At 53.6% G+C, this 27632-nt stretch overlaps 1 protein-coding gene across 2 annotated transcripts; it reads right to left on the reverse strand.

The window, feature by feature from the left end:
- Positions 1-374: 374 nt before the first annotated feature.
- Positions 375-26641, reverse strand: RCC2 (regulator of chromosome condensation 2). Of its 2 annotated transcripts, XM_032495297.1 has the most exons (14): positions 26516-26641; positions 25784-25887; positions 22891-23176; positions 17570-17663; positions 14465-14608; positions 11856-11987; positions 11451-11539; positions 10005-10119; positions 7919-8085; positions 6673-6853; positions 6149-6254; positions 5184-5256; positions 3536-3613; positions 375-2809 (listed from the first exon to the last, which is right to left on the reverse strand). In XM_032495297.1, the coding sequence occupies exons 3-14, from the start codon at positions 23167-23169 to the stop codon at positions 2705-2707; spliced, it is 1563 nt and encodes a 520-aa protein (XP_032351188.1). In that variant the 5' UTR covers positions 23170-23176; positions 25784-25887; positions 26516-26641; the 3' UTR covers positions 375-2704. The 2 variants fall into 2 exon arrangements, with proteins under 2 accessions (XP_032351188.1, XP_032351187.1); XM_032495296.1 differs by lacking the exons at positions 25784-25887; positions 26516-26641 and adding an exon at positions 24236-24421.
- Between the last annotated feature and the right edge of the window lie 991 nt (positions 26642-27632).

Consider the following 27632-nt stretch of genomic DNA (forward strand, 5'->3'; position numbering starts at 1 on the left):
CCTGGTGCCCCCTGGTGGACAGCTCACCACACTGCCAGGAAGGGGCCAGCACTGGCCTGACCCCCGCAGTTCTTATCAGGAGTGGATGGAAATGTGGGGAACCTGTGGTATATCACGGTTCAGGTGCTTTCCATGCCTCTTATCCTCTCAAAGCCAGTGTGATAAACAAGAAAAACTCCATTTTTAAGTTGGGCCAGTGAGGTGCTGAAGCTTCCCTGCGGGTCACATATTTCATGGGACAGAGTTGGGAGTTGCACTCACCTCCCAACTCTGGTGTGGCTTCCCCCTGGGGCCCAGAGTGGGAGCGGGCACAGGAAATAGTTCCGTGTTCACTTGTGTTGTGTTCTGCTGAAAAAGAAGTGCAAAAGCCGAAACAGAGTAAACAATGATGTCGTTTATTTAAAATGTTTACTCCCAGAAATATATATATATATAAAAAGACAATTACAGCACTAAACCAGGCACCTTCGACCAAATCACAACCTCTTCTTGGATTCTCCCCTTCTCTTTAAGCCTCTTCTACCACAGTCTCCTTCCTGAGCTGGAAGACAGGTCAGGTGCCCAGAGGGTCACTGCAAAGCACACCCCTGGCCAGGGTCACTGCCTCCCCTCCTCTTGGAGTGCAGGACCGTCTCCCACAACTCCTTGTTCTAAAGGACTTCCCCCCCATTAGGAAGTTTATTTTAAAAGCCTTAGCCCAAAGGAGTGATTGTGGGAGAGCACAGGGCAGTCTCCACTCGGAAGGGCCGTCCCCTTCCCACTCCAGTCCCAGGACAAGGGGGTCCTAAAGCAGGTGGGTGCTGGGCTTCAGATGAGTCTACTTGAAGATCAAAGTCCCGCTTGGCCAAGGGCAGTTCCTGCAAAGGCCAGGACCCAGGCTACCGCTCCCGCAGGGAGGCTGGGCAGGCACAAAGAGTGCTTTGCACCTAAGCCCATTCCGGGTAAGAGACCTGTCCGGGGAAACTGATGGGCTCGACACAGGGAAGCTTGAGACAGGGATGGTGGTTCTTGGGTGACTTGGACAAGGTAGGTTAGTTTAGCAGAAGCTCTGAAGTTGCAGAAGCTTCTCCCCTGGACTATTAACACAGGACAGTAGAGACGAGCATGAAGTCAGACTAAATCTTAGAAAGATGCAGGCCAGCCTCTTCCCGGCCAGGACAGACACTGTTACACAACCTGCAAAGGCAGGAGCCAGGCAGGAACGACAGGGGGGCCGAGTAGGGAAAAATGCAACAACAACTAGATCGTTTTTGGCATTTTAACATCAAGACAATGACACGTGGTAACAACAGCAAAGCAAAAAAATAAAAAAGACCAGTTATTTAACTTTCCCATCCACCCAAGTCTCACACTGGAGTTCTATCCCCATCTCCCCCGTAAGCACCACTGAACTAAAAAATCTATTTTAAAGCACCCAAACCAGTCCAGACCCTCTCGAAACCAAGAGCCCCAGCCAGAGCTGTCGCCTCTCTTGGGTCCAAGCGAGAGGAGGGTTCCGGGCAAGGCACCTCGTAACTCACGCAGAGCAGCGCAACGCCGCTGACGGGCTCTGGCGGAGGGCACGTGGCGGGGAGGCGGGTGGCAGTCGCAGCCTCTGCGCTGACACGCGGGGATGAGGGGTTTCTTCCATCGTCCCAGCTATTTGGTACCTCAGCCGAGCTGCACGCGACTACAGAGCTGGGTTGGCCGAGCGGGACCCTGAGCCTCAGGAACAGACTGCGCCCGTTCCAGCAGGATCCGGCTAGGGGAGGGGGTCGGAATACAGACAGAAGCACAGAGGCAACAGGGGCTGGTACACAAAGGGCTGATCCTTCTTTGCAAGGATTCCAGAATGCACTTTTCACTGCTGGCTGATCAATCTCTAACGGCGAGTGCTGGCGAGGCGGCCCCGGCTCACCAGAGGAGCCTTCAAGCCAGATCTTGAACCAGATACATTGTCCCCACATCTGCCCACCCCCAAGTCCTCACTGGTTCCACGGTCACCTGATTTTCATTTGGACTTCTTTTACAGCTAAAGTAGATAGAAATGGCTAAACACAGATCCGAGAGCCCCCACCAGGGGGGAAACGGCGGATTCTATTAATGTTGCAGCCAAAAGGCGGTGGGGCTTACAAGCAGCCAAGGGGAGAAGCGGAACGCACGCGGCCTCGGCCGGTCTAGAAGGAAAAGCAAGAAGGAAGTGACCCAGATGCTTCCAAGCACGCAGGTGTAATTCTGGATGGAGATCGACCACCAGGGACCGTCTCTGCATGGATGCTGCCGGCTCCCACAAGGGACATTTTTTTCTGAGTACGTGGTGACTGCTCTCCCAGGCAGCACCCACTCAGATCACAATGCTAATCACAACCGGAAAAGGGGGTGTTTAGAGAAGTATATTTAGGAGGGGGCAGGGGGGGAGGAAAGAAAAACAACTTAAAAAAAATCTAGATTGCTCAAAGTTTCTGCCTCTTTTGTAGGAATGGTAAATCAACTCTGAGCAAATATTTTAATTAAACATTAAGAGGGGGAAAAAAACCACTTTGGAAAGCATACAGAAAAGGTAGTTGACGTTGAATCACTTATAAAACGGAACCTCAGGGAGTCTAACAAAAATGCACCTTCGGTCAACTTTTGCTTTTTAAAATTCCTCGTTCGACTTCCCGTCCCAGTGCACGTGGAAATGACAGCTGCCGCGAGAGGTGTGGAGTTGCAGGCTCCAGGAGAGTCAGAGGGTCCGGGGGTTGTACTCTGGCAGTTTCTTGATCTTCTCCTTCTCCGTCTCACTTTCGTCTCTCGCTATCACCAAGGAGTGTGAGTAACCCATGGCCACCTGGGGGGATAAACCAGCGCTGGGTGGGCAAGAACACTGCAGCTAGTCCCGGAGTTTGGGGCCAAAAAGCACAAGGCAGACAGTGGGACGCCAGGAAGCTGGGCTGGCCCACAAGGCCACTACAGAGGTCAAGATGGAAGCGTCCAGAAGAGCTTAAGAAAGCCCTTCAGTGAAGACCACCAGTGTCAGTGTGACCTGCCAGCCTGCCTTCCAGGACGTCTTGGGGAGACGAGATGGCAGAAGGCCCCCCACAGGCAGAGCCTGGGCACTGAGTGCTGGCAGAGACCGGCAGGGACTCGCGGACTTGCTCCATTTCTCCATCTCTGGACCACGATCCTGCCTCGTGTGCAGGCACAAGCCCCATCTGTGTCTCGGCCAGAGGGCTGGCAGCCTGCTGGACTGACAGCAAGGGGCCTCTCCCCACCATCTGCCCCACAGCTTAAGGGTGTGCAGAGTCTTGGGCGAAGGGGCAAAGCAGACTGAGCCACACACTCGGCCAGGAGCAAATGTGCACCGTGGCTGGTGCCCCCACAGCAAATAGCCCTTGGGTCTGGCCAGCACACCTCTATGCTCTCCGAGTCACCCACCAGAAAAAACTCTAGCACGGGCACAGGAAAGATGCTGCAAGATGTCAGACGAGGCTCAAACAGGCTGCAAAGGCCAGAAGCAGGAAGAGGTGTGAATCGACCCCACCTCCTTCTCTGCTCCCGGCACAGGGGTCCTCACCTGCTCTGTGAAAATGCCGTCCAGCGTCTTCACCTCCTGAGCAGCCGTGGAAGACTTGGGCTTGTGATCCCCGTAGCCCTGGCGAGGCAAACAGAGGGACACTGAACTGGGTCGCTGTTGGCCACCTGGAAGGAGCGAAGGACGGCCGCGAGTCTGGGCCTCCCGCTGACCCGGGGCTCCTCTGTGGCCGAGCCCCCAGGTCTCAAGACACAGGGCCAGGTCTGGGCAGCAATGCACCACAGAACTGCTGCCGGGCAGGGGCGGGGCCGGGACCAGTTTCCTAACCCAACAGAGAGTGAGATGCTAAAATCTAAGCTGCAGGGGTCTGTGTGGTAGAGGCACCATCTGGGGAGTCACTGGTTAGATGACACCATCGTGAGCACAGGAAGAAACGGCAGCCGCGGCCCCCCGGGGCTACCAGGTCAGAGAGTGCTGGCCGCCCCGTCCCCACCCCGAGTCCATGATCAGTGGACTCCAGACACCAAGGGCTGAAAGGATGGTCCAGGGCTGCTTGGGGGGGTGTCATGCGCTGTGACATGGAGGTGGGTGACTTCAAGGCGGGCAGATCCCTCAGCCCTAAAGTGGGGCCACGTGGCCAGTGAGCTTCACCCGCTACCAGCCAAGTGCCACACCACCTCCTCACCCCAAGCTGTGGCTGCCCCACAAGTCCTCCTCGTACCCCTCTAGTCTCAAAATTGATACTCGGAGTCTATTTCTGATAGGTCCCCAAGAACATCTGTCCTCCTCTATGAATAGCCCCTAAAAACTGGGCCAGGTTCTGGGTCTCTGTCAAGGTTCCACACGGGGCCGCCTCTGAAGGGCCCGACTATCTGCTAAAGCATGTGCGCAGCCCTGAGGACTCAGCCCCCAAGCCCTGGAGATGGTGCGAGGGGTCAACAAGCCCTTCCCTCCCCTCCGTCCCCCCATCAGCTCCCACCCACGAGAGCAGAGGAAAGGGAAACAGGCCATGCTCCCAGCAGGAAGTCAAAGAGCCAGGCTGACGATCAAATCATAACCAGGACAGGCAGACATCAGGATGAGCTCCACGGCCCGCCTGTTCTTCTTGATGAAGAAATTAGAAATTAAGGACTCACCACGCCCCAGAACCTAAGAATCAGACAGGGAGGCCAAGTGTGTGTGGGAAACCAAGGGCCACGGGGTCTAATCTCTCAAGTAACAGATTAAAAGTAGGGAACATAGACAAACTTATCTGGAAAAAATTAGGGAAGAAATGTCCCTAAATGACCTATGAGGCTGGAAACCAGGAAGAGTCGATGCATAGTCACCACTGGCCACATGGTTTAAAAGGACATGCTGTCCCTGTTGACTGAAACCCTCCTGGGGAGCGGGAAGAGAAACCACCTCTTTCCTACTGACGTCATTCCACAATTACAGTTTACAAAACGCAAGGGGAAATGGGACCTGAAACTTCCCAATTTCCACATACAATGTGGACAGAGAGAGCTTGCACAATTATTTGATGGGCAAAGAATCCTCTTTGAAAGCTGAAGTGCCTCAGACATTAGGGAATACGGCAGAACTTAATGCAAGAGAAAGACACACACACACGTTTTCCTTCTCTGTATTTTCAGAAGGCGGTGCAGAGCCCAGACCGAGTCCTGCCTCCCCTACGCGGGGACCAGCTTACCAGCTCCCCAAAGGTGGGCGACGGGCCCCAGCTGATCGTGCTCTCGTCCGCAGCCACGATGATGCTGCTCTTCCTGCAAACAGGCAGAGGCCATCAACACCACGGCCAGCAGCCCACCCTGCACCCCACCCAGCGGCCCTGGATGCTTCCCGTGGGCTCCCTGCTCGAGAGCACAGGTGACCTACTAAATCAAGCAGGTCCCATTAAAAACTCCACAGGGGTCTCATTTCTGAACAACACACACACAGCACAGGCCAACAGCTTCTCCTGCAGCCTACACACTATCCCGTGCAGGCCCCAAATGCTTAGCGCCACGAACCACACAGGACCCAAGTGGGGGTCCAGGGCTGGGGGGGAGGGAGGCGGTGTCACTTTTGGGGTGAACACACACTGGGAAAAGGAGAAGAGGCCAAATCAGGATGAAGTGACAGTTCATTGCAGAGGGGGCAGAACTCACCAAACAGTAACTGGAGTGGGGCCAGTGATCTCAGATTAAAGCCACACCAAACCTAACAACTAACTTACACTCTCGTCCCCACACATCCGGGCAGGTGATGAATGCCACCAACCTCCTCACCAGGAAGTGCTGGACAGCCCAACAGGTGTCCTCTAAGTAATCTGGAAATCACTGACAACGGTGCTTTCTTCTTCCCAACGTGTCAGGGTAACTAAAATTTCCTGACCAAATATAATTTTGAACCTTCAACACGAGGAGGGGACACTGAGCCTTTAAAGAATGAAACTTTTAAAGCGACTCTCTCTCTGTGAAGGCAGTGAAGCCAGTCACCTGCTCTAGTACCTCCCTAGCCCTCTTTCCCAAGCGCAGTCCTTCCCCTCGTCCCGACGCTGCAATCAGTGCACCTGATGCCCACGAGGGAAAGGGCACCTCCCAGGTGCGTCCAATACGCCCAGGAGGGGACAGACATCCCACCCCACCCCGTTCACGAGGAGACAGGGCCACATACCCGCAAGCCAGGCTCCGGATTCTCCAGCCGCAGAGGTCCTGCACGGCCTTCGGGTACATGGTAGACTCTCGGGACGTGTTGGTGGCCCCCCAGAAAAACAGACCACCTGGGAAAGACAAACATGTTCTCCACTGTGCCCAGTCACCTCGAAGGCTGGATTCTCATCTCAGCAGTATCAAGAAGGCAAGAGCCCAAAGCTGCACGCTCAGCTGAAGAGGATGACCATCCCCGATAGAGGAGGACCGTTCTCAGTCAAGGGTATTCGAGTAGCTGCACTCCCCGGCTAGAACCTCCAAACAAGCTCTCAGGAAGGAGAGAGAACGGGGCCCGCCACACACAGCGCTTGGCCCGGGTGACAAGGAGCATTCGGCTCAAAGAACCAGGAAGTCAATGAAATCAAGGTTCTCGGTCTCGAATAGGACAAGGACTCTGTGACACCCCACTGGAGCACGTGGCCAGGGAGGGAAACCTGAAACTTGGCTCCCGACACCTCCCTCCTGAGGCTGGGATGGGGAGTCACTGACCCACTTCACTGACGGCAAAGGAGCACGTGTAGCCAGCATATATCTGGGACGCCCCGCGCCCAGGGAAGTCGAACAACTTCACCAGGCGGGGGACCATCTCATCCTTCTGCTCAGCGTGGCCCAGTCGGCCGTAGCCACCGAAGCCCCAGGAGAAGACACGTTTCTGGGAGTCCAGGACCAGCTGCAGGAGAGAAAATGCAGACTGCAAGGCCGGCCCCCAGCGGGGACAAGTGGGGTCCCTGCTGTTCCAAGAGCCTGTGGCAGTGGGGAAAGACACAGGGACAGAAACACCCAAGATGACCCACGCCCACCTCCAGTGGGGGGAGGCACCCAGCAGCGGGCATGGCCCTTTCTCCGCCAGGGACACTACCTTCCACTCCTGTTATTATGGCTCAAAGTCACAAGTCTTTGCCTTGCCCTCATCAGAAGCATGAGGCTTCTGTCTCAGGAGCAGCCCAGGCCCTGCACGTCCCAATTCACTCCTGACTGAACTGCGGACGGAGCCGGGGAAGCCCCGCCCGTCCCGGTCACCCCTCCACCTGGTCACTGGGGCGGCACCCCCGCCTACATGCCAACAATTTTAAACTCATCTTCTTTTCCCCCGAAGTACCCTTGACATCTCACGTTTGAACCGTGTGAATGAACCACCCATTAACAGGATTTGATGTCAGAGATCTAAACAAGATCTAACTATTTCTCCTGACTACACTGTACAGGAGAGAAGCAGTTTTCGGGCGTGAAAGGACTAAAATCTCCTAGTGCCTGAGATCACTCAGCCAGCCGGCCGCACGCACGAGACTGACCTGTCTCTGAAGCCCAGACCCGTCCCTGCTCCTTCAACCAACTCTAAGGGGCAAAATAACCGTAGGGAGGCAACTAAGATAAAAAGATGCACATACCAAAATCTCACTGCCATTTATCCAGATGGACCTTTTAAGTAAACAGTCTTAATGACACAACCTGCTCAACACCTGTCTGGGTTATCGTCTGCTGACTCGGAACAACTTCTGTGACACACTCAGCACAGAAGCCAAATGCAGAAGAACGTTCGGTGGTCCCAGCCCGAAGCGTCTGTGCTTTAGCTACGTCTGCAGATGACTCCCATGAACAAGTCCAGGTGCCGAGCCCAAGGAGGAGGGCAGGTGCTGAGGATGCCCGGCTCAGCTCCTGATCATGCAGAGCTGAACGTCTCCCCTGTGGTGAGCCCCGGGAAGCAGAGGAAAAGCCAGAAACCCTTGAGCCTTACCGTGTGGTTGGCGCCACAGGCCACATCCCGGACCACCACATTGGGGACGGGCAGGATCTGGCCGTCCTTTGTCTTCTCGATGAAGATGGCCACTCGCCGGGGCACCAGCTCGCAGTCGTATTCTATCCGCTGCGCCCGGGCGATGAACTTCCCGTCCGAGTTGTGTCCTGCAGCGACCACAGAGAACCAGCCGTCAGCAGAACGCCTGGCCCAGCCTGGCCAGTTGAGGCCTCACAGAGACACCTATCAACCAAGGTAGCGTCCTCCAATCTGAGGCACAACCTGGTTAGCAGGGCAGAGAATCGATTGAGTTTGTGGGCTGAAACCAGTTATTTGTTTAAAAAAAAAAAAAAATAGAACAGAATAAGAACACCCAAGGACACTGTAACAGGATTTTGTGAAAATTCTTTGTATGCGCTTCTACGTCAGCTGGGCTGTGTACAGAACGCATTTCCCACTGAGGGCTGCAGTCAAAAAGGTTGGAAGCTGCCGAACCAAAGGAATGGTCGTCGTCTTCTCTATGCCCCATGCAGGGTCCTTGAGGAGCCCAGGGTGGACTGAGACAGGACAAAAGTTCAACACACTTCCTCAGACTTGCGTTTTTATGAATTACCAGTAACCTGATATATCAATCGTGGTTGTTAAAACAGTTAAAATCACATTCTTCTCTCTGCCTTGCCTGACCCAATAAATGTGTGAAAGAAAGTGTGGGGGCAAGCATGTGTGCCAGGGGGACAGGGGTAATCTCCAAGGTCACCTTCTAACTTGAAAAGGGATCTCTCCGGGTTTGGACCATGAGACTGAATACTGGTTTTTAAATTAGCTGGGAAGTTAAGAATGATTCTATAGGCATAAATCAAGTGAATTTCTCAAACTACCTTTAAATGAGTATCAACCAGGCAGATGAGATTGCTAGAAGGTGCATAAATGGGGACTGGCTCACAGTAACGGCTCACTAGATGTTAGCCAGTGTCACCACCACCAAGACCATTTCATTTCCCTGAAGGAAAATCAACCTGCTACGTCAAGCTGCCCATCCGCAGATCTGGGGCAGCCACGGGCAGCAGGGGAGCCACACACGCTTCAGGAAGTAGACCAGAAACTTGCTTCCGGTGTTTTGCCCGGGGCTGGGGATGGCACCGGGGCCTGTGGCCATGGAAACGGTTTCTCCAACCGTCTCTGGCAACTCCCTGGCAACCAACACTGACTGTGCACAGGGGCTGTTCTTTCTTATTCACTTCTGACTTAGGTATATTTAGTTTCACAAAGTCACTGTTCCCTAAAGTCTAAAGGCCAGCGAGATGCTGCTCGTGCTATTTATACTGTCTTCCATCTGCCTGCTTTTAATGACGTGGAGACCCAGGCAACCCAGATCCGGGGGCTGCCGAGGATCCGGAGCGGCCTGCAGCGAAGGAGCCAGCAGAGGGCGCCCACTCCTCACCTCCCACCGGGAAGGAGCCGGGAGGTGGGAAGATGCCAGAAGGGAAAAAACACTTTGGTGTCAGATGGGAAAAGAAAATGGAGACCTTGTAAAATCAGGAGCGGGAGGCATTTTCCACTTACTGAGTTTTTCTCTTCTGCTCAATGAAATACAAGCATGTTCTGGGACGGATACATTCTGTTTAGGGATGAAAAACGGGAAGGGAATCCTACTTTTACACGATACTGGGTCTTCATGTGCTACTTGAAATAATCGCCCAGGCCAGGGTTTCCAGGACTACCTTACTCTCATGTAATTTTCACATTTCCAATAAAGGTAAATCTTTAAATATGAAAATGAATGAAGGTGGTTTGATTAAAAAAAAAAAACTTTGAAACCCTTTTATGTAAAAATGAATTCCCAAATCAGAAAAAACTCTTTTGTCAGACTCAAGCCCAGACTTTCATTAAGGCAAGTCATTGTAAGACTCCACAATCCCGCGAGTTACGCCATGCTGGTCCGCTAAGTAACAGGACAGCCACTTAATGGCTCAAGGCTATTATCTGCGATCAATTACCCACATTTCTATCATGTGTGTGCAGCCCCACACCGACTTCTGGTTCTAAACATACAGATTACAGAGCTTTTAAAAATGTACTTCCATACCCAGCTGACCATATTCAGGGCACCCAAAGGAGTAGAGGTTTCCTTTGCAGTCCATTATCATACTGAATTCAGCCCCACAGGCCATTTTGGTAATTGGCTGGCCGTTGTACATTATCTGAAAAGAAAAGACAGTAGACTTTCAGACATTTTATTTTTCAATTGATAAAAAGACAACCTCTCCACAGCTTGGTGAGAAACAATTACTAGGCTACAAAGGATATTTGATGGACTCAACAATGCTGAAGACAAAGGCTTAGAATGTTTGTAAAGAAATACCTCCCAGTACAGAGTCAAGTTCAAAGACAGGTAAATCATGTCCCAGGTCTTTATAGCCCTCAAAACGCCCAGCACTGTGCCCTGCGCATCCTGGTGCCCATTGAATACTGAATTCAACTGGCCAGCATGGAGGCCAGGGCACGAGAAACAAGAAACCAAGCACATTTGGTACTCAAATCTCACTCTAGTCACTAGTTCTGATGTCAGGCAACTTTAAAAAGAAAAGTTTTTGTAAGTGTTACTGCCAACCACTAAAAGGAACTGTTTTCACACTCTCCTGTACCACTGTAACAGCTGCCTGCTAATTAATCTTCACTGAAACGTGAGTAGGAAACATAATGGTCCAAAGTAAGAAGTTAGAAGACGACAGCAAAGGCCCCGAGTAATTTAACAAGGGACCTGGAAACAAATCTGAGGAAGCACTTAGAAAGCTTGCTATTGCAAACTTATTAGTCTGGGAAAGTCCAGACTGGAGGAACGGCGGGGCGGGGCCTGAAGTACCGGCATCAAGGGAAATTCTGAGACTGGAGACAGGATGCTGAGTCCTGGGCTCCGTCCCGGGCCCGTGCTCACTCTGGGAACTGTCATGTTCCAACGCAGAGCAAATGACTGGCAAAACGGCAACACCTCAAAAACCCTCCCAACTACAACTGCACTTGGCCACTGTCTCTTTTTAAGATCAAGAAACCCGAGTCCCCGCCCTCATCAGACACTCCCTGGCATCCTGCTGCCATATACTAGTAGCTTATTTTTTTGGCATAAAGCCCACCCCTCCAATTATTTCAAAGCGTCTTGGGAATAAGACCACCCACACCCCCCCCCATCTGTGTTCTAAGCACCTGGCAGGTGACTTCTTACAAAATCAAAACTCAAGGTGTTTGCAGGTAAGGACAAATCATGCCCATGTAACAATTTCACTTTCTCTGGAATAGGAGCGTGCTTCAAAGAGGCCTCTGTAACAAATTCAGTCGGAATGAAAAACCGTTTTTCAGAATGTTCTTCAACTGTGACCCTATATTAAACCTGCTCCACTCAAAGCATCAAGACCCTGCTCTTACAAGGGACCAGTAACTCAAACAATGGGGAGGACTGCCCGATCTCCCGCCACCCAGCAAACCCAACACAAAAGCAGAGAGAAGCACCGGTCCTCGCGCCGGAGCAGGGCGGTACCTGCGCGGGGCTGGGAACAGCGTCCGTCTGGTTGCCGAGGCCCAGCTGCCCCATCTTGTTCTCCCCAAACGCGAATACGGAGCCCGTTTCTAGAAGGAAAGAGTGACGTTCATTACAAAAGGGAAGATAATGCTCAGTGTTCTGAACTAGATTTGGAATCAAAGGCTCTAAAATAATAAAAACAGCTCCTCTGCCAGGAAGAAGGCAAGTGAGACAATTTTCCAGAAGGGGGTGGGCCAGGTGCCTCAAAGCTGACCTGCAGGTGAGGCTCAAGGCCTGGAGAAGCCACCCCCGGGCTCCCTGGGGCCATCATTCTGATGAGGAGTCACGGGGGTGCTCCACTGCCTGCCCCAGGTGGACCATTTGGTCTCTGACCCCATTTCGAAGGAAGCAGCCCTTCCTTACCCGTCAAGGCCAAGGTGTGGTTCCGCCCACACGCCGCGGACACGATCACCTCGTGGCTGAGACCCTCGATGAGTCGGGGGGCTTCAACTCTCTTGGTGTCGCCGTGTCCCAGCTGCCCCTTCTCATTCCGCCCTGTGGATTGAGAGCAGGTTCAAGTGGGAAGGAGACAGAGGGCAGCCCGAGCAGCTGCAGGGGCGAGTATCCCGGGTCCTCTGCACCCGCAGCCAGGAGCCCGAGAAAGCAAGCTGGCTCTGCAGGCAATGCCAGCCTTCCCGGGCTGCTGAGTGGGGTCGGGTGACCAGGTGAGATGGGCGGGGCTGTCCCCAAAGTCGCCTGTTCACCTGCTCTGACTCTCTTTTCTGGGGCAGTGACTGGGACCCACTCTCCCCAGCCCTCTAACCCTGAGGGCAACGGCAGAAACGCCCGGTTCAGCCCGGATGTCACATACGAGCAGACGAGTCCTAGGAAACAACCTGCTTCTCACGGTACCTGCCAGACGCCAATTCCCTCATCCGCTTCACTCCGAGATGTATTTTAAGACAGTGACACCTGCCTCACAGGAAGCTGGCTACCTCAGTGCTCTGGGCATCGACCTGGGACCCCTTCATTCCTCTCCTTCTATCTCACCCCAGCACTCACAGGACCCTTAGCCATGTGAACCCCGATGATGGCCAAAGGCCAGACCTGCCCTGAATACAAGCCCTCCCTGGCGACCGGCCCTCCTCCACCTCTGGGCTGTGCTGGCGTGGGCTCAGGTGGCAGGAAGGCCCCAGGAAGCCAACCCCTGCCAGGCCCTCTGCAATGCACAGCCCCCCCACCCCCAGGCCAAGCCCTTCAGTTCAAAGGAGACATGGAGGGCTGGGAGGGCCAAGAGGCTGGACACCCCTAAAAGTTACCTTGTTTCCAACACAGGCTGCAACAGTTCCAAAATTAAACACCTCCATGGGCCTCTCCCAGGCCTCTCTACTGAACTATACTTGTAACTGAACATTTGGGGAGATTTTTGGAGATTCTACAGAGCCAGGAAGCCAGGCAATTTGGGTGGGGGTCATGTTTCCACATCCTTGCCAACAATGAACTCTGACCTCTCAGGCATGAAAGGTGGTGAGCAGAGTCACAAAGATGAGCCCCAGGTGTCCTGGGAGGGCATGAGGCGTGAACGGCCTCCAGCTACAAGGGAAAACTGTCCTCAGTTTGATTAAGGGCTCTGGCAGGACAAGCAGACACCAGCTTCTAATGGAAACTGCCCAAGTTCACTGTGAAAGGCACTTTAAAGGGGTACAAGCACCAGCAGCAGTTTTTCGGCAAATGTGAGGCCCGAGTGGCCAACAACTGGAGACCCTGTGAGTGATGGACACTGGACCAGGCCCGACGCCTTCCAGTGACTCACAGTGGACTCGTGACATCCCCACTGGCTCCTCCCCCTGCAGCGGCAAGTCTGCTCCTGGGACATCTTTGCTCTGGGTCAGGTCAGGTGCACAGCCTTTAGAATAGTTCCCTGCCAACAGGGTCAGCACAGGGGACGTTTTCAGAAGCACCACATAAGTGAAATTCAGTAGAGAGATCAGAAATAAGATACCTGAAGTTCGGAACTGCGACACAGAAGGCTGTGTTCGGGGCTGGCACAGTAAGAAGGAGGGGTGCTTTGGGGGAGGGACACACCTCCGTGCCAACCAGGAGAAAATGAAAATCGTGGCAATGTCAGCGTGTCACTGAGAAACTATAAAGTTTAAATTTGGGCCAGACACACTTGTTAGCTTTTTTTCAGCAGAATTACAAAATTAGCAAGAGTGCAGGGAAGACAACAGATGTTAATATATTTGGACTTTGGTACAGCAGCTCGTGAAATTGCAAAAAATGGTTCGAACAGACCAAAATAAAAATGCAGTCATATGGACTCAAAGCGGGCCAAGGGACCAGAAACAAAGGGTGAGGATAAATGCCAACCCCCCACTGGAAGTAGAGTCCAGGAGCTTCCAGAGGGCATGGGGGTGCGTGAGCCTTCGCCAGTACCTGTACGAATGATATGGAAGAGGAAACAAGCGCAGGGCGTTAGCCCTTGGCAGGGGACACAGAAACGGGAGAGATGAGGTGAGGGCGGGGGGCCGCCCCTGCACCTGGGCCAGGGAGTCCAGTGCGAGGGAGTTCAGAAGGACAAGCAATTCACCTTGGATAAAGTAAACTCAACTGTCTGGGGAAACGTAGTCAGAGACAGAGAAACAGGATGGCAGAGACTGATGTCACGACGTGGCAGATGTAAAAGCCGGTGGCATTTAAAGTGGCAAGAACAGAGGTCTACATCACACTGTGCTGCGGGGGGGAGGGCAGTGTTGGGGGGACAGCAGGCTTAAAATAGGAATTCAATTCTAGGGACCTCGATATCGGGAAGATTCAGGCGCACTGAGAACACTCAGGAAAAGGTGACTTAAAGAGGATTTAGAGAGATAGGGGGCTACACACAGAGCAAAACCTGGCAGAAAAGTGGAGGTGATGCACTCACGGGGCACAGGCCAGCTAGGAATCAGGAAGAGGGTCGCAAACGGAGCAGCACCGCCCCAGAAGGTGGGCGTGGGTCTCCCTTCCACCCTCGGGCCCTGCTCGGTACTTACCCCAGCTCCACAGCTTCCCTTCCGTGGTGATGAGGAGGCTGTGGGCAGCGCATGACCCCGAAACCACTGTCCGCACCCGGACCCCCGAAAGGCACCCATACCTGTGGGGCCCCCACAAATTCTGACCGAGATTGCGGTAAGCAGCTGCAGAGAGAACAAGGACGCACATCAGACACTCGCGGAGCCGAGGTCGGTGGTGAAGAGCCACCCTCAAAGGGCCCACCCCCGTATAGGGTACCCCCGTGTAAGTATCCCTGTGGGGGCTCCTGGACAGATGCTGCTCCACCTCCGTCTCTGGTCCTGACCCGCGGGGACCTCAGACCCACAGGCAGCTGCTGTTGAGCTGGCCACGCACAGGTGACTGTGACCAAGAAGTGGGCACTCTCCGTTGGGCAGACCTGCCAGGGAGGGGCTGACTCACAAGAGCAGGCAGCGGACCTGAGTCGCCCTTGCCCCCTCACAGCCAGAGATCTCCTCACCCTCACGACGGCTCCCTCCCGCCCTCCAGCCCAAGGCTCCCTCTGGGCCAACTCTGACAGTCCCCATCCTCCACAGCTATCAGGCCTCCTGTAGAGGGCCCAGCAGATCCTCCTCCCCATCTTCCTCAGGGGTCCCATCATGCTGCCCAGGTCATAACCCCTAGCTTTGCCCATGAATTTGCTCCCCTGGGAAGGCCTTTCTCTGCCCCCTTGCATGTTCTTCACATCTCAGGTCAAGCACCCCCCTCCTCCAGGAAGCCCTCCTTGCCCGCATCTCCCTTTTAATTTGTCACTCTCTGCACCCTGGTGCCCTGGGAACCCTATCACAGCACTGTCCTACTAGTACTAGCAACCTGAGGGCCAGGGCTGTGGCCCCCTCTAGTCCAGGGCCTCCATGTGCCTGGAACAGAGGGAGCGGGGTCAGGGAGGGCAGCCGTCTCCTTCACAACCCCTCTTCACCTTACCGGTGGACAGGGCATGGCCAAATTTCGGCTTAATGCTCTCAATTTGGGGCTCAAGGACAGAAAACACGAGCATGCTTCTAGGCCCATGGTTACTAGTATGAAATGCTAGCTGCTGCCAAATCAATTGTTAGATTGATCCAAATGCAGAAACTGACTGAAAAGTCCTAATTCCTCCATCCAGTACCTGGCTCAGTGGGAAAGCATCTGTAAAACTCTTCCCTGCCTGTACCCCACCAGCAGAGGGCACCAGGCACAGCCTCTCATTTAGTTACAAGGGATTGGGTAAAGGAGGGAAGACATCCTGAGCTTCTCCGTCTGAAGACACTCCTCTACCACTAAAAGTTTGAAAAAAAAAAAAACCCCAGCAATTTCCTGGGAAAGAGCAAACTAAAAACAACAGCCTTCACACCTATGTGCATGGCATGGTTGACATGTACCACGTTTGTGGACAACACACAGTGCCGGGAGACACCAGGGGACACCACAGTTGACCCAGGGTGGCTAAGTGACCCAGGGTGGGTAGAGAGTCAGAATTACCAAAGCATCTCCCCTGTATGAGCTCCATGAATGTCAACGCCCAAGATGCAGACAGCTTGCATCCCTGGCCTCCCAGGGAACTGTCAGAAGGATCCAAGTCAAATTAAATGCACAGCAGTAGCAGTGCCGGGCAACTTGGCCAGTTGGAGGGGGTCATTCATGCCCGGGGCCTGGACCTAATCAGAGGTGGAGCACGAATCACTGTGCTATCTTGAAAACGAAGGAGGCACTGCGCTGCTGACTTTAGGAGATCCACAGTGCTGCGGACTCAAGGGTGGACAGGTTCCGGGAGGGAAGGCTCACTGCAAGGATGGGAGGGACTGGGAAAGGCTTGGGTGGGAGGGAAAACCCTTCCCTTCAGGTCTGGCACCAGAGGGAAAACAAATTCTCCCTCCCAGCCCTTCACATCTATTGGCAAGGTCAGAGAGCTCAAAAACATTGAAAAACACTTAGAAAAAAATTTTTAATTATATAAAATTTCATTCTGAGGGAGAAACATCAGGGAAGCAAAGGCAGGAATGGGAGAAGACAAAAAGGCGCTCTTAAAATGGGCCCCATCAGGGCAGAATTCCCTCCAGCAGAGGCGGACTTGCTGTGCGCTGGCTCCCCACTGGAACCCACTTTCCACTCTGGGCCCGCGCATCTCTAATTGCAAGTGGGCCACTCACTCAAAGAGCAGCCTCGAGAAACAACACGACCCATGCCCAGGGGCTGGCAGGGAGACTGATGCTATCGCACCCTGGGAGGGGTTCCAGGTGACACCAGCTGTCAGGCGGCTCTGGCCCTGACAGCTTGTCCTGAAGGCTGGGCACTTTCCACCACAGGAAGACAATGACCAAACCCCATTTCCAACTCGGCTGGACCCCGAGAGCTGCTGAAACTCCACCCACTGTTTTCACAGAATAAGATGATCTCCACGGCCCGTCCTGAGGCACTAGGGAGTGTCAGTGTGCAAATATTTGTTCACTGGGCAATGTTGGAAAGTACTTTGGGAATCTTTCCAAATGAAATCAAGAAGCCATAAAACATGGCGAAGTGCCAGCCTCACTTCTCTCAGATGGGCTGGTATTCTCGTGAGGAACCACACCAATTTTCTAAAAGCATCTAGGGACTAAAAGTTACTTCTCAGGACTTCTCTGCTGCCGACTCCAGACTGTTACTTGCTATGTCAAACCAGTTTCCACAGTCATTTGGCAGTTTGCAAAGAAACACGGACTCTTCTGAACTGCCTAACACTTTGCCATCTGACCTGCGACAGACATCTAGGACATTCTGACATCCCACAGCAACAGCCTCTTCATTTTAACAAAAATGACTTTAAAGAAAGACGGAAAAAAGGTGCTGGTGTTTATATGAAGCTACTTTGTATTTTTCTCAACAGAAATGGTTTTTCAAAAGCAGGGTTGTGAAGTGAGAAACCTGCCCAAGACCAGGGTTCAAATCCCGTCCCACAAAAACTAGAGTGGCTGTGTGGCCTTGGGCAAGTCACAAGGCCTCTCTGATCCCTTCTGCACATGACGAGAATACCTACCTGGAGGATGGTCACCAGAATCACACTGAACACCCAGTACACAGGAAGCACTCAATACAAGTAGCATCTTCTATTTTTAGAAACTTTCTCATACCTTGTTGTTTAGGCACTTCTTTTCGACCAATCAAGTCCCAGTTGGTTGCCCCAAAAATCAAAAGCTGCCCTTTGCACTTAGACCCTTCAAGTTTCTACAGAGACAGAGAGAGGGGAAAAAAAGAATTAGCTTGCAACGCTGCTTCCAGCTTCCCAAGTCTGTCTCACAACAGCAGAAAACAGAAGAAAAACAATTCATCATTAGCACTTTCCCCCAGCAGTTCGCACGGTGGACAGAGGGGCCGCTGTCATCACCACCTTGTCAGCCACTTGGATGTCAACCAGCCCCAGGAGCTCACTGGTTAAGCTCAGGCTCATTTTCATCCTTTGGCTTTTCTTTATAAAACACCTGCAAACACTACAAAATAGCCAATCGTGACATTCCTCCCCTCTGCTCTGCAAACCGCCTCATACAGGTATTTGCAGGAGAGCTGCCATGTCACACAGGGGGTGAGTGTTAAAACCGCTGTCCCTGGGGCCAAGGCTGCATTTTCCCATCGCAAGCAGAGTGCCGCACAGGGACCTGCAGCCTTCGGGCCCCGTGGCATCTTCGCACAGCAATCATGTGGGCCAACTTCCCCACCCTCCCGGTGCACTGCCCACACTGCCAGGGGGCCTTCCGTGGAGAAAACATCGAAGCACCGTGTTCAGTTCTCCACTGGAGGAAGACCTGAGTGGGGCTGGGCAGATCTGACAGCTCGTCCTCACCTCTGGCCCAAGAGCCAAGGGACCGACAGCAGGCAGAACGAGGGACATCCCCGCCAGTACACTTAGTCCCCACCCTCAGCCACTAGGGCAACATGCTCTCACTGTCGAGGGGAGTACGTGTCACTTAAAAAGACTCCTGTCCGATTCTGCGTGGCACTCATTCTGATGCTCTCAGCCCTCCTCTCTGTTTCTGAGATGCCCAATACACTTCTCAAAGTCGACTCTCAGAGTCAACCCTGAACTCTCCACTCAGTTCCACAGGCAAGGGAAGCAGTTAACTTCCCCTTCTGCTTTCATCCTTTATATCATCGTTGTCCCAGGACATTAAAAGCAAAGAAGGGGTTCTCCTTCTGTGACCAGAATCGTTCTTGGAAGGCTTCAAGAGAAAAAGACCAAACAGCTCCAAATCTAGTCATTCTAACTCCCACGTGGTGACTGCCCTGGCGGGATGTTCCAGCAGCCTGGGGCGGGTACGTGTAAGAGGAACGCATCCTCGTGGTGGGGGATTCCAACTCTTAGGGAACCTGCGTGGCCCAAACCCAACGTCACGGGCACCACCCCCCGGAGGTGGGGGGAAGGTTCCGTCAGGCTCACCCCCATGTAGGTGGCTGGAGGAAAACAGTCTCCTACAGGACGCACCCTGCAGTCAGCGTGCAAAGGGGCGACAAAGCAGCCGGGACTGGAGAATGTCTTCGCCACACTTCAATTATTCAAAGAATGACCTCAATTGGGGTACAGTCCAACCCTGCAGCACCCACAGACTCGGATTACTTGAATGGAAGCCTAGTTTCCCCTGGTTATCTCCCGTTCTTTGTTAACTGGCGGGCCTGGCTGGAACATTCTACACATCTAGTGCAGGAGACAAAAGGCTTCAGAGGGTGCCATCAAGTTCCAGGGGAGGAAGCAGCCCTGGGTCTTTGCCCACGTTACCGACCTGCTCTCCACTAATGCTCAGGCCCGCGTGCAGCATGAGAGACTCGGGATGGACCTAGGATACAGTGGGAGGAGCTGCCCGGCCTGAGGACAGTGGGGAGAAGGTCCCAGGAGGACTGCAACCTCGGGCCAGGCCACCCCTGCCTGCCTCAATGGAGCTGGGTGCGGACCTCGTCCAGACAGTTACCCCCCCCCCACCGAGATGTACTCAACATAGCAACAGTGCACCAGCGCTGCTGGCCCCTGCGGGACCTGCAGCTCCACCAGCCTGCCAGAACCTGCTGCCCTCACCCTGGGCACGAGCGAGCTTTCCTCTGTTACCTGGAGATGCCAACAGCACCTGTACAAGTGGGCAAGGGCCTGCGGCCCATCGAGCCAGCTGAGCATTGATACAAAATCCCAAGCTGCCTGATGCGAGGTGTTTGTGGGAAATCCTGGCAAACTGGTCGCTGTGTCTACTCCAGTGACAGAGGTCTGAGTCCCGGGAAGGGCAGTAAGCATCCCTTATTCGGGCTTTTACGTCATGGGCCTCGCTTCCTCATGTGAGGTGCTATTACCTCCGTAAGTCTTTGCTGTAGGCGACTTACCTTTATTTCTTTATAGTTTAATTCTCCCTTCCACTTACATGAAATAAAAAATTTAAATAAGGACTAGAAGTCCTAACATCTCTTAAAATCACAGCCCATACCGCTCTTCATCACAGAGCTGAACCCATTCACAGGTGAGAGATCCCAGATGCATGGGGGCTCCATCCAGAGGACTCCAGGGATGGCTGCCAGGGCTGTCAGAGTCAGAGGTTATGGGACCCTCCAGGGGTGACATGGCCTTCGCTAATGGGCCAAGAGATCTTTTTTGGGGGGATGAAATCAGCAACCATACTGCCTTTGTCTAAAGGCCATGCGGCAGAAAAGCTGAAAAAGGTCTCCCACCAGGACGTGTGAATTTCACCTCACCCTGCGGCCTCCAACAGCCCAGGCCCAGAAGCTGGCCGAGATGAACGGCAGAAACATGCACTGAGCTTCTTCAATCAACAAAATGGAGTTTCTGGTCCAAAGCGATTTTTGAATTATTGCTCAAGTGCAAGGAGCATGTTTATGAGTCCAGGAGTCAACCTTTAACATACATCCATTTAGGAGGCTGCTGCTCTCGGCAGGGGGAAGATTGCTCAGAAATGCCAGCAACAGCAATTCCCTAGCGGGCTATCAGCTACAACAGGCTTCAAGCTCAGCGTTCAGCTGTATTTATTTGCTCCTCTCAGACCAGACAGAGTTGTCTCAGGGTTCCACAAAACCTGGGCAACCCGACACTGGAAGAACTATGAAGACCAGGACAGGCTGGGACACTCACCTGTCTTCTAGGATTCAGCCAAGGCTGCTTGTTTTATCTACAGGGTTATGAAGTTCACAGGAAATTCAGGCTGCAAACCCTCGACAATCGGAAAACACTCATCTGATACAACTACACAGAAACCTGAGGTCACTGGAGAGAGCACTTCCGGAGACTGAAATGCTAAGAATGTTTTATAAAAATACACATCTCATCCTCAAGGCAACTTTGTCCCTCAACCACACAAGTATCTGGGGCTCATCTTTCACAAGCTCACCATCTGCAGCTTTGTGTTAACTGAAGGCAACACGCTTCAGACAACTCCTGGCAGCTGCTCTCACACACACCTCCCTCCAACGGCCCTGAACAGCGGCAAGGCTTGCAAAATTCTGAAACAAGCAAAATTCTGAAACAAGCTGGGGACTGCTGTCTGTCTGCAGCAGCAGACAGGACCCCCAAGACTGCTTACCAGGTGCTTCCCTTAGAGTCCAGGAACCTGAGGCCAGGGACACACCCGAGGCCAGGGGGCAATGCCCACCTAGGGCAAGGCACTGGCGAGGCAATGGGCCAGTGTGGGCCTGACCTTGACCCAGGACCAACAGATGCTAAAAAGAACTTAGAACTTGGTGTGTGCACTTTCCATGAGGCACAGAGGAGCATCAATTGTTGAACCCTCTGTCTCCTGCAGGCCTGAGCCTAGGATGGTGTGCTGGCCAGTCCACTGCACACTCTCTTCATGCTGCCTTTTTGGGTTAATCTTGGCACGAGGTAAAACATTCACTTCCTGACAACAAAACCCACCATTCTAAAAGGTTGACTGGAAATGCTCAAGACACAGCAGAGCAGAGGCAGAGCCCAGACGGCCTTTCTCTTCCTTTCTCTCCTAACACACCCAATTAAGGACAAATGTCTGGAGTATCGCACAGAAGACTATACGTGCTAAGGGAAAACAGTTCCTGCACTCCGTTTTCTCAGTATTGTGGTCATTTCCCTGGCACTGGCCTCGTCCCCAACCCCAGGTAAGACATTTCAGTGATACCAGTTCTCCTTCACGTCACTCTCCTGCACAATCTGAGAGGGCAGTTATAAAACATGAACAATTGCAGAGGTGTTGAGGATGACATCAGAAAAAAACAGCCCCGTGGAATTCTAGCTCCATATGATTTTGGGTTAGGCCCTTAAAACTCTCTGCCCCAGTTTTGTCATCTATAAAGTGGACCTAGAAATGCAATATTTTTAACCATTTAAACATTGCCTGCAGGAAACAGCACTCTTGTACCGGCTAAGAGAAGGATCTTTCCAGATCGTCAGACTCCAGACCCTAAGCAAAAGTCCTCACTCCTTTGGGGTTATATGAGCATCTGGTGAAAGCTTTGACCCTCTCCCTAAACACAAGTCCCACAGTAAACTTGTGGGTTTTTAGGATCGCTGAGCCCACTCTGGCTCCGCAGGGTTTTGCAGGCACATGAGTTGGTCACGATCTTAACTAAGATCTGAAGGCCCGACTCTAATAAGCAAATTGAAGCCCATTCATACCAAGGGAGATGCTTCTTTCCTTGGGGGGCTGTATAGAGCCCACGCGGAGCGCCCGCGTCCTCGGACCACAAACGGTGAACAAAGCCCAAACACCTCTCAGCCCCGAGGGGGGTGAAGGGGGGGGGCCTTCCAGACCTCCAGGGGGAGGGCTCTCCAGAGCATGCGCCCTCGCACCCTGCCCCGGCGCCCGCCACCCCCGCCTCCCCGGCGGCGCGAGACGGCGCAGGGCCGCATGGGGCATGCGCGGCGGCCGCCAGGCCCCGCCCCCCCGGAGCGCCGGAGCCGAGGCGGCGGGAACCTCAAAGCCCCGGCGCGAACTGCCGCTCCCCGCAGCGCGCCGGCGGCCCCCTCCCCCGCGGCGCCCGGGCCGACCGGTGGCCGCAGGGGGCCGGAGGCGACCGAGGGCACGCGGCGTCTTGCCCCGCACCCAGCGCGCGCATCCCTTCCTCCGGCCGGAGACAACTTGCAAAAGTCTCCCTTCCCGGGGCGGGAGGGGGAGGGGAGGCGGAGGGAGTCGGCTCGAGCGGCGCCGGGGGCGGGGCCATGACCCCCTAGCGCGGGCGGGCGCGGGCTCCCGCCGCCCCTCCCCCGGTGGGGGGCCCGGGGCGCGCGCCCTAACGGCCAACTGCCGCCCGGGCGGGCGGCGACGGGGTCGGCTAGGCCCCGGCCCGCGCCCACCCCGCGCCCTTTTGTTGTGCGGCGGCGGCGGCGATGATTCAGCCCGCGGCCTGCGCCGGCCCCGCCGCCCCCAGTCAGGACGCACGCGGTGACGCGCCGCGGCCCTGGCACCCCGACCCCCAGCCCCGGCCCCGCACTCACAACGCGCTCCTTGGTGTGTTCCGGCTCGGTGATGACCACAGCCGCGCCGCCCGACTTGGCCGCCGCCGGCCGCGCCGCGCGCTTGCCCCCACCGGGGGCCCCGTCGAGCTCCAGGCCATCCTCGTCGCCACTGCTGCCGCCGCCGCTGCTACTACTGCAGCGCTCGGGCCGCTCGCGCTTCCTGCCGGCCGGGCCGCCGCGCTTCCTGGGCCCGGCACGGGCCGTGCCGTTGCCCGAGCTCGGCTCCTCCCAAGCCGCCGCCGCCTTCTTCCTGGGCATGGTCGCGCTGGAGGAGACACGGGGCAGCGGCGCACAATGGACGGGTTATAAACTGCGCGGGGGGAGGGGAGCCAGCCGAGCCACCGGCCTCCACTTCCTCCCCTGCCCTCCCCAAAGTGGCGGCCGCGGGGTGGGCGGAGAGGGGGCGAGCCGGGAGGAAATCGCGCCCCTCCTGGACCCCGGCGCGCCTCCCCCGGGGAATCCCGCACGGGAGCCCAGGTGCCCGACTGCAGTTCGCTCAGAGAAAGAAAAAAAAAAAAAAAATGGAGGACCCCCCCCCACTCCCCTGGCCCATCCTTAAGTTAGGTTTGCCTACATCGCATCACAATTGCAGCCTGGTCCCCAAAGAAGTAAAGAGAGGAAAAGAGTCTCTGATCCCCTAGGTTTTCATTAGAGAAGGCTTCGGGACACTTCGAAGGTCCCCCTTTAGCACCTTGGTTGGTGAAGGAATTCCCCCCTCCCCAGCTGCCCCACCTGCTGCTTTTGTCTCCGCGTCTCTTTACCCAAGCCCACTCAAAGGCAATTCTCCCCACCTAACCCCCCCGCAGCCTGAGCCCCCAATTCTGCTTTAGCCTGGGGGTTCTGGCCTCGGTCTCTAATTAGCCGAATCCCTAAGGGTGGGCTGTCCCCGGCGGGAAATGAGGGGGTGGCTCGAATAAAGCTGGCCCCCAAACCCAAACACCTGCTCGCACAGACACGAAAAATAAAAACTTTAATGGTGCCCAACTCTCTCCCGGCCCCTCCCGGAGCGTGTGGCTCAGCCGATCCCTCTGATCCCAGCTGCAAAGTGCCCCGCTCCGCCGCTACTTTCCCCCAGCGTCCTCTGCGCCTTCGCCCCGTCTGCTTTTTTTTTTTTTATTATTAATTTTGAACAATGGGATCTCTGTCTGTCTCCGATTAAACCACGTGGATCCGCCTTCCTTCCCCTTTTTATTCATTCAATTCCCCCAACCCCCCTTCCACAGGTTTTTTTTTTTACCTTTTCTCAAAAAAAAAGAAAGAAAAAAAAAAAAACTTTCCCAGACCCCGCAAACTGATCATTATCGATTTCATTTTCAGCCCCTACCTGCTTGGAGTGATGAGAAATCGGAGAGAAAAAGGAAGAGAAGCGACTAAATGACGAAACGAGGGCTTTTTTTTTCTCCCCAGCCCAGACGAGGGCTCCAGCCCACTCACCAGATACACTTAAAATGTAAATACGAGCTTCCAGAACAAATGCTACAACACAAAACAGAAACACATGTGCGGCCGGGCGGCAAGCGAGCGCGCGGCGGGGCGGGCGGCGCGGGGCCCGGGGCGCTTGCGCCCCCTGCCGGCCGGCGGACCCCGCGGCGGCCCGGCCCCCCGCCCGCGCCCGCGGGGCAGCCCGGCCCACCGGAGCCTGCGCCGGGCGCCACGCCGCCAGACTTCACTCCCCGGTCCTGCGCGTTTCGCAGGCGGCGCAACGAACCTTGGGCCTTTTACGCAGAGCGTCCTGCGCGTCAGAGATTTTTTGGGGGGTTAGGGGAGTGTTAGATTGTTTTTCCCGGGCATGTCTAGACAGGTCACCTGAGGACACTCGCTGGAAAATAGTCACTTTGCTCACAAATCTGCCAACAAGGGACTTGCCCTAATTGAGTGATTGGAAATGAAAGATGAATACAATTTGAATAATTTTCTCCTCTGCAGAGAGCTGTATTTTATTTGCCTATGGATGTGTCCCAGTATGTAGCAAGGTGCTGTTACATAGTAGAGTTCCATACATAAAGGTTTGCTACGTAAGTAATTGATTTGGAAGCCAAGGATGTCCTAGAAGCTAGTTTTGATGGAAAATTTTCACTTTTGACAAATATTTGCTGAGTCCCCAATACATGCAAGACGCACAGTGCTAGGTGCTGGGGATATAAAGCCAGAGGACAAGATTTCTGCCCTAGTGGAATGACAGGCTAACGGGAAAGATAGGTAATTAAACAAGTAATTGCCAGTGCGGTATGTGATGAGGTTCAAGACACCCCACCCCAAATTGTGCCATCTTGGCATACTGAATATTTTAAGTTGAGTTTTGAGAAAAAGATAGAAGCAGGAAGGTCGCTCTGACCGCCCCTCTCCTCCCCTTCCCCAAAGCCCGTCATAAAACCCTCAGGTGATCGGTGCCGTCCCCATTCCAGGAGGACAGGAACATTCTTATCTCTGAAGACAGGGGACACCAAGAAGAATCCTAATAGACAAGCCTTGCAGAGTTTCCCACACTCTGCTATACTTTACCTCAAACTCCTTAACCTCTCCTGCGTCCCCCGGACTGCCCACTCTTCATCACACCTAGCAGAAAAATCCACAGATCTGTTTCTTTGGGACTTGGACCCCTTATACAGTCTCCTGTGTCATGTAAAAGTTCTGTTCAAATAAATGTGTATGCTTTTTCCTGTTAATCTGTCTTCTTCAGCGTACTTTGCAGACCCAGCCAGGGACTGGAAGAGGGTCAAGGAAAGTTTTTCCTCCCCCACGTAATTGTTGCAAAGTGATACCTGTGTAGGACCCTCATGGCAAGCGAGTCCATCCTATTCTGGGGTCAGGGAAGGCATCGCTGTAGAAAGGTCAGCTGAGCTGAGTGACTGACAGGATGGGTGAAACTCACCAGATGAACAGGGGTGAGAAGATTATTCCAGGGCAGGTGGAGGGGACAGCACACACAAAAGTCCGGGGATCTTGAGAGACATGTCTCCTGGGAGGAGAAGTGTCCTGTGGGGTCAGGAGAGAAGAACATTATGACTCGAGCTGAAGAGGCAGGCAAGGGCTAGCTTATGCAGAGCCCCGTAGTCACATTTAGGATCACTTTTTGCTGGAAGATCTTGTTAGCTCATCCTGAAAGGGGGAAAAAAGGGCTGTCTTTCTTCCTACTGGTATCCCCTCCTACATTATAACCTCAGTATCACTTGGTCTGCTACCAAAAATTTTTACCTGCTTCCTTTTTCCTTAGGCATCCTGCACAAGGAAGTTCCTTCTTTAGGCAACTTCCTGAAGAAGGCTAGAGTGCTAGGATTTTTGCAATCAATTAATTCCTTAACTGTTACAGCAAGAGGCAGGATTAAGGAAGCAACAGATGTTTAAAGGGAACCAGAGAAACCAAGAGGCCTAAATCTGAGATATTTGATCAGAGTCAAAAGTCTGTGTGTCCAGGGAGCCAAGAGTACTTATGTAAAAGAATTTTGTAAATGAGAAATCAACTGGTACATTTCAGAGATTTTCAGAAAGGTCAAGACAGGGAATAGAAGCATCCTTTGAAAGCCTCTTCTTAATAGTCTTGCATTTAAAAAGATTTAAGAGATTAAAGCCTGATATTTTGATATAAAACATAAGTAGAGCCAACCAGACAAGAATTTCGCCTAAATATGCCATCAGGTCCCCTCCAGGGAATCAGCGTGCCGATGCTTGTCAGGCTTCGGTGGTTGGGTGGGTGTTTATCCTTCAAACACCCTGTGTGGCCAATTAGGAGCGGTACTGACAGTATCTTTAGATGTCAGCCAGCGAGTCTTTTTCTTTTTTTCTCCTTCCCCATTATAAAGCTTTTTGCGGGCTGCAAAAGACACATGCGTCAGAAACACTGATGCAATGAGACGCTAATATCAGATTGCATCATATGATCCTAGGTGTGGTCCTGAAACTGGTTTTTCTTGAGGTTGTGCTGCAGTGGAAAGGCGCTTTGGGTATAGCACCCGAGAACTGGCCCTGCTTGTCAGATGGCAAAAGTAGTTTTTGCAACTGCATGCCTCAATTCCACACCACTGTTCTCCCGGGGGAAGCCAGTGTGGCTCTCCTGGCTGGAGTGGGTGTGCTGCTGACTGACATTCATCAGTTAGGTGTGTCACCCTGCTGCTTATGTAACAAGTGTTACCTAGGGAGACACACCTACCAGGCAGGCTGGAAACCACACTTCCGCCTCCAAGATGTGCTCAGAATTGTATCTCACTTGAATCGAGCAACTTCTCTGGGGACACACCAGTTTGGAGCAAAACTGGAAGATGAGAAGGGAAAGAAGTTGGCCGAGGTTTCTCAGGCACTTGCTGGGTGGCTGGCACTGTGTGATAAGCACTTCACACACAGGACTATGGAAGTGTGGGTTCCAACTGCCAGCCTACCGTCACCGAGACCCACAGCAGGCAATTTTGCCTCCTGTGGTGTTCATAAAGTCATACCTCAGGTTAGATTAAGTTACTTTTTTGGGGGGTGCGGTGGGTAGTTAGGCTTTTTATTTATTCAGTTAGTTTATTTTAATGGAAGTTCTGGGGATTGAACCCAGGATCTTGTGCATGCTAAGCACACTCTCTACCACTCAGCTATACCCTCTACCCACCCTTGTGGAATTTCCTCTCTTTCTTTTTTTCTTTCTTTTTCTCTCTCTCTCTCATAGAGGTACTGAGGATTGAACCCAGGACCTCATGCATGCTAAGCATGTGCTCTACCACGGAGCTATCCCTCCCCCTAGA

The sequence above is a fragment of the Camelus ferus genome, chromosome 13, assembly GCF_009834535.1.
Source record: "Camelus ferus isolate YT-003-E chromosome 13, BCGSAC_Cfer_1.0, whole genome shotgun sequence".
Lineage (NCBI taxonomy): Eukaryota > Metazoa > Chordata > Mammalia > Artiodactyla > Camelidae > Camelus > Camelus ferus.